Below are 6,105 nucleotides of genomic sequence, written 5' to 3'. Positions count from 1 at the left end.
CCCTCTCTCTCCCCCCTCCCCCTTCTCCCCCCACTGATGGCTGTGCTCTCTCCCCAGACACTCTACGGGGTGAGGGCGGACATCTCGCCGCCCCTGGGGGTGGGGATGTGCAAGATGGGGACCTTGTGCAGCCTGGAGGTTTCCATCGTGCGGCTGTCCGACCTCACCGACAGTGACCAGGATGAGGCGCTGTCCCAGAGCGACGGCCTGTGTACCACCCGCCTCATGTACGAGGGTAAGGCCCATAACCCCCTCACCCCATCCCTCCCTTTCCCCCCCACACTATACCCCCCTCCGCTCACCAAACCCCCCCTCTCCCCCCAACATCCCCTTCCCCGCCTGACCCCATGCCCCCCTCCCCTCACCATCACCACCCCCTCCTCTCCCCCCTCCTGTACCGCCCACCTCATGTCGAGGGTGAGTCCCACCCCTCCCTCCCCTCCTGTTCCCGCTCGCTGTCTCTAAACTAACGACAACTAACTAACTAACTGGCGCGTGTTGCTGTGCTTTGCCCGCAGTTGTGGACAACAGCAGTAACTGGGCGGTGTGCGGCAAGAGTTCGGGGGTGATCTCCATGCCCGTGTCTGCCAGCGCCACCCACAAGGTTCACATGGAGGTCATGCCCCTGTTTGCCGGCTTCCTGCCCTTCCCCGACATCACACTCCACAAATACCTCCCCTTCCAGGCCTGCCCCTCGGGCCAGACAGAGGCGGGTAAGTGGGGTACAGTGGTACAACACTGGGGTACAGGGGTACCGGTGGGGACGGGTCTATCTGTGTAACACTGGGGTACAGTGCGGGTGTAAGTGGGGTACAGTGCGGGTGTAAGTGGGGTACAGTGCGGGTGTAAGAGGGGTACAGTGCGGGTGTAAGTGGGGTACAGTGCGGGTGTAAGTGGGGTACAGTGCGGGTGTAAGTGGGGTACAGTGCGGGTGTAAGAGGGGTACAGTGTGGGTGTAAGTGGGGTACAGTGCGGGTGTAAGTGGGGTACAGTGCGTGTGTAAGCGGGGTACAGTGCGTGTGTAAGCGGGGTACAGAGCGGGGTACAGTGCGGGTGTAAGTGGGGTACAGTGCGGGTGTAAGTGGGGTACAGTGCGGGTGTAAGAGGGGTACAGTGCGGGTGTAAGTGGGGTACAGTGCGGGTGTAAGTGGGGTACAGTGGGTGTAAGGGGTACAGTGCGGGTGTAAGCGAGGTACAGTGTGGGTGTAAGTGGGGTACAGTGCGGGTGTAAGCGGGGTACAGTGCGGGTGTAAGTGGGGTACAGTGTGGGTGTAAGGGGTACAGTGCGGGTATAAGCGGGGTACAGTGTGGGTGTAAGTGGGGTACAGTGCGGGTGTAAGGGGTACAGTGCGGGTGTAAGTGGGGTACAGTGTGGGTGTAAGGGGTACAGTGCGGGTATAAGCGGGGTACAGTGCGGGTATAAGCGGGGTACAGTGCGGGTGTAAGTGGGGTACAGTGGGTGTAAGGGGTACAGTGCGGGTGTAAGCGGGGTACAGTGTGGGTGTAAGTGGGGTACAGTGTGGGTGTAAGGGGTACAGTGCGGGTATAAGCGGGGTACAGTGTGGGTGTAAGTGGGGTACAGTGCGGGTATAAGTGGGGTACAGTGGGTGTAAGGGGTACAGTGCGGGTGTAAGTGGGGTACAGTGTGGGTGTAAGGGGTACAGTGTGGGTATAAGCGGGGTACAGTGCGGGTGTAAGGGGTACAGTGCGGGTATAAGCGGGGTACAGTGTGGGTGTAAGTGGGGTACAGTGTGGGTGTAAGTGGGGTACAGTGGGTGTAAGGGGTAAAGTGCGGGTGTAAGTGGGGTACAGTGTGGGTGTAAGTGGGGTACAGTGCGGGTATAAGCGGGGTACAGTGTGGGTGTAAGGGGTACAGTGGGTGTAAGGGGTACAGTGCGGGTGTAAGTGGGGTACAGTGCGGGTGTAAGTGGGGTACAGTGGGTGTAAGGGGTACAGTGCGGGTGTAAGGGGTACAGTGCGGGTATAAGCGGGGTACAGTGCGGGTGTAAGTGGGGTACAGTGTGGGTGTAAGTGGGGTACAGTGTGGGTGTAAGTGGGGTACAGTGGGTGTAAGGGGTACAGTGCGGGTGTAAGGGGTACAGTGCGGGTATAAGCGGGGTACAGTGCGGGTGTAAGGGGTACAGTGCGGGTGTAAGGGGTACAGTGCGGGTATAAGCGGGGTACAGTGTGGGTGTAAGGGGTACAGTGCGGGTGTAAGTGGGGTACAGTGCGATGTAACGTGTGCTTGTGTTGCAGTTGCGGACAGCTGGCTGGAGAACGATGTGCTGGCCTTGGATCGATGCGGGGAGGAGCAGCAGGAGGGGGGCAGCGTGAGGAGTCGGGGCAGCACCCAGTCGGGGGGGAGTGGGGAGCACAAGCCCCCGGCCCTGCCCCTGCCCCGGCTCCTGCCCTTCTGCAGCGGCCAGGTGTACAACGGCAGCGCCCGCCGCCAGGTGCTCGTGCTGCCCACGCAGGATGACCACGTGCTGGAGGTCAGCGTCACGTGACCACACGCATGTTGGCCTGCTGCGCACCCCGCCAACGCCAGCTGCCGGCCGGAGGTGGACTGAAGGGGCGGCTCTGGCCACTGTGTGTGTGTGTGACCCCATCCCTGACCCTTGACCCCCCCATCCTGACCCTTGACAACAATCCTGCCCTTGACACCACACGCCCTGACCCCGACACTAACCCCTGCCGTCAGTCACAGTCACTGCCACACACACTCGGGGGCCACTCTGCCTTCTCTGCATGAAGCCTGATCCTATCTCCCCTCCCCCCACTGCTGTTGTATTCCAGCTCCCTGGGGGGGGGGGGGGGGAGAGGGCGGACGGGTTGAAACGAGTAAACTCTAATTTATTGACGGCATTGTAATTTATCGCCATGTTGAAGTCTATAAATATATATATATAGTAATATAACGTGTGGTGGTGGGTGTATACACGGGGGGGAGAGTTTGACCACAGAAGCGTTTGATGCTCCTGCCCGATACTCCCAAGGCGGTGACCCCAGGCACACGCGTGTCGGTGACCACAGGCACACGCGTGTCGGTGACCACAGGCACACGCGTGTCGGCAGTGGTCTCGGGCACACACGTGTCGGTGGCTGAGAGTCTGGTCAGACGACGCTGCGTGTGTATACCTGGTCCGGAGCCACCACTATAACCGCGTGGGTACCGAGCAACCTGTAAACATGATGTCGGTCTAATAAACGTCTGTAAACACCGCCCTGTCCGTCTGTCAATCTCACTGCCCCGTGTCGGAGGGGGAAGCCAGGACTCTCAAACAGCGCGGCCACAGAATGATACGGAAACGAGGCCCTTCGGCCCAACGAGTCCGTGCCGACCAGCGATCACCCCTGTACACCAGCATTAACACACACACACACACACACACACACACACACACTGACGCACACACTGACACACACACACACACACACACACACACACACACACACACACACACACACACACACACACACGGGACAATTTACAATTTTACCAAAGCCAATTAACCGACAAAGCCGCACGTCAAACCGACACGCGGTATGCAAAGAGTTGCCACGTAAAGGGCGACGACAAACTCTAGTCAACTTTATTTGTCTCACACACACATACACGATGTGCAGTGAAATGAAGTGGCAATGCCTGCGGGAATGTGCAAAAAACTGCAGAACAGAACAGAATCAGTATTTACATGTTAGAAAATATATTTTTTTAAAGTCACAACACAACAGTAAATAAGTCCCTGGTGAGATAAGAGTTTACAGTCCTGATGGCCTGTGGGAAGAAACTCCGTCTCATCCTCTCCGTTCTCACAGCATGACAGTGGAGGCGTTTGCCTGACCGTAGCAGCTGGAACAGTCCGTTGCTGGGGTGGAAGGGGTTCCCCATAATGTTGCTGGCTCTGGATCTGCACCTCCTGGTGTATAGGTCTTGCAGGGGGGGGGGGGGGGGGGGGGGGGGGGGGGTGAGTGTAGTTCCCATGGTGTGTTCGGCCGAACGCACTACTCTCTGCAGAGCCTTCCTGTCCTGGGCAGAGCAATTCCCAAACCAGTTTGTGATGTTGCCGGACAAGATGCTTTCTACAGCCACTGAGTAGAAGCACTGGAGGGTCCTCAGAGAGACTCTGAATTTCCTCAAGCTGCCTGAGGTGGTAAAGGAGCTGCCTTGCCTTACTCACCAGTGGGGCAGTGTGTGTTGTCCATGTCAGATCCTCTGTGATGTGGACTCCCAGGTATTTAAAGTTACAAGTGTTCCATTTTATCACAAACTTTTTCCATTTGTGGTCCAAGGGAGACACAAAGTGCTGGGGAAACTCAGCGGGACAGGCAGCATCTATGGAGAGAAGGAATGGGTGACGTTTCGGCTCCTCCCAACTTCTATACTCAATATTGTTTAAGAAAGAACTGCAGATGCTGGATAAAATCGAAGGTAGACAAAAAATGCTGGGGAAAATACTTTTTCACACAGAGTTGGTGAGTGTGGAATACCCTGCCTCAGAGGGCGGTGGAGGCCGGTTCTCTGGATGCTTTCAAGAGAGAGCTAGATATGGCTCTTAAAGATAGCGGAGTCAGGGGATATGGGGAGAAGGCAGGAATGGGGTACTGATTGTGGATGATCAGCCATGATCACGGTGAATGGCGTTGCTGGCTCGAAAGGGCCGAATGGCCTACTCCTGCACCTATTGTCTAACAGCTTGGATGCAGGCCTCTAACTTCCTGGTTCCCACAGCTTTTCTAACATACCACAGAATTGCAACTTCAGCTTTTTCAGAACCCAAAAATGTCAAGCTAATCTTGTACTTAAATAATTGACACTAGAATTTATTACAGCACTAGGATATTCGCAATGTGATGATCTTTTTAATCAACCGTTAAGCGATGTTTAATACGAGGCCATAAAAGAACACAGTTGTCGGGATGGACAGGATATCAAACTTTCAAACTTGTCAGGAGTTTGACGGCAACACCGATGGAGATGAGTGTGGAGTCTCCCCAGCGGTTGATCACTGGTGGCCGGGGGGGGGGATGAATCAATGAATGAACACGTTTATTGGCCAAGTATTCACATACAAGGAATTTGCCTTGGTGCTCCGCCCGCAAGTGACAACACGACACACAGTGACAGTTAGGAATGACACACGAAACATTAAACATTCAGAAGGGGGTGATGGTGAATCTCTTATCTGTTGAACTGCTTGATGCAGTGCTGCTCTGCACCGCTCGCCCAGCAGTGCATGGGATCGCACGGTGCAGGATAAAGTCGGAAGCAGCCTGGGGCGACGAGGGCACGGGGCAGGCGTTTCGATTCAACATCGCCTAGACCTACCTGCCAAATACTTTACCTCCCCATCAGCCTCCTCCATGGCCGGAGTGCAGCCTAAAGCAAATTGCAAAATGCAATCTCATATTTCGCTTGGGCAGCTTACAACCCAGCGGTATGAATATTCACTTCTTGAACTTCAAGTAACCTTTGCATCTCCCCCTCTGTCTCCATCCCTCCCCCACCCAAGTCGTACCAGCTTCAAAGCCGTCTTGTTGAGTTTCATTGTCTGTAACTTGTTCTTACCGAGTCCACAGCTAACAATGGCCTGTTTCCTTTATCATCGTTACTTTTGTGCATATCTTTGTTCTAAATGTCTCTACATCACCGTCTATATCTCTCATTTCCATTTCCTCTGACTCTGAAGAAGGGTCTCGACCCGAAACATCGCCCATTCCTTCTCTCCAGAGATGCTGCCGGTCCCGGTGAATTACTCCAGCGTTTTGTGTCTATCTTCGGTGTAATCAGCATCTGCAGTTCCTTCGTACACATCGACAATAAACCTGGCCCCACCAGGGGGTCAGACGGCAGTTTTGAGGAAACGCTGTCCCTGGTTTATTTCGCTGCAGATCCGTGAATCCATGCTCTTCCCCCGGCCCCAATCATCTGTGGTCGGCAGCTACGATAGGCGAAGGGCAGGCAGCGGCTGAACTAGACTGGAGTGCAAATGCAGGGGCGTAATGATCAAGCTCTATAAGGTGCTGGTCAGGCCGCATTTGGAATACTGTGAGCAGTTTTGGGCCCCATATGAATTAATAAGTTTATCGGCCATTGTACACATA

At 55.1% G+C, this 6,105-nt stretch overlaps 1 protein-coding gene across 1 annotated transcript in view; it reads left to right on the top strand.

The window, feature by feature from the left end:
• trappc10 (trafficking protein particle complex subunit 10) overlaps positions 1-3,223 on the top strand; it is a 37,507-nt gene extending 34,284 nt beyond the window's left edge. The window contains exons 16-18 of the mRNA XM_033033482.1: positions 25-235; positions 519-713; positions 2,257-3,223. Of these exons, the coding sequence (XP_032889373.1) occupies positions 25-235; positions 519-713; positions 2,257-2,507 (657 nt within the window). The 3' untranslated portion in view covers positions 2,508-3,223. The remainder of the gene's footprint in view (positions 1-24; positions 236-518; positions 714-2,256) is intronic.
• Positions 3,224-6,105: the final 2,882 nt, after the last annotated feature.

Source organism: Amblyraja radiata, chromosome 14, assembly GCF_010909765.2.
Source record: "Amblyraja radiata isolate CabotCenter1 chromosome 14, sAmbRad1.1.pri, whole genome shotgun sequence".
Classification (NCBI taxonomy): domain Eukaryota; kingdom Metazoa; phylum Chordata; class Chondrichthyes; order Rajiformes; family Rajidae; genus Amblyraja; species Amblyraja radiata.
The sequence above is the reverse complement of the archived record's forward strand: the minus strand, read 5'-3'. Positions and strand labels throughout refer to the sequence as shown.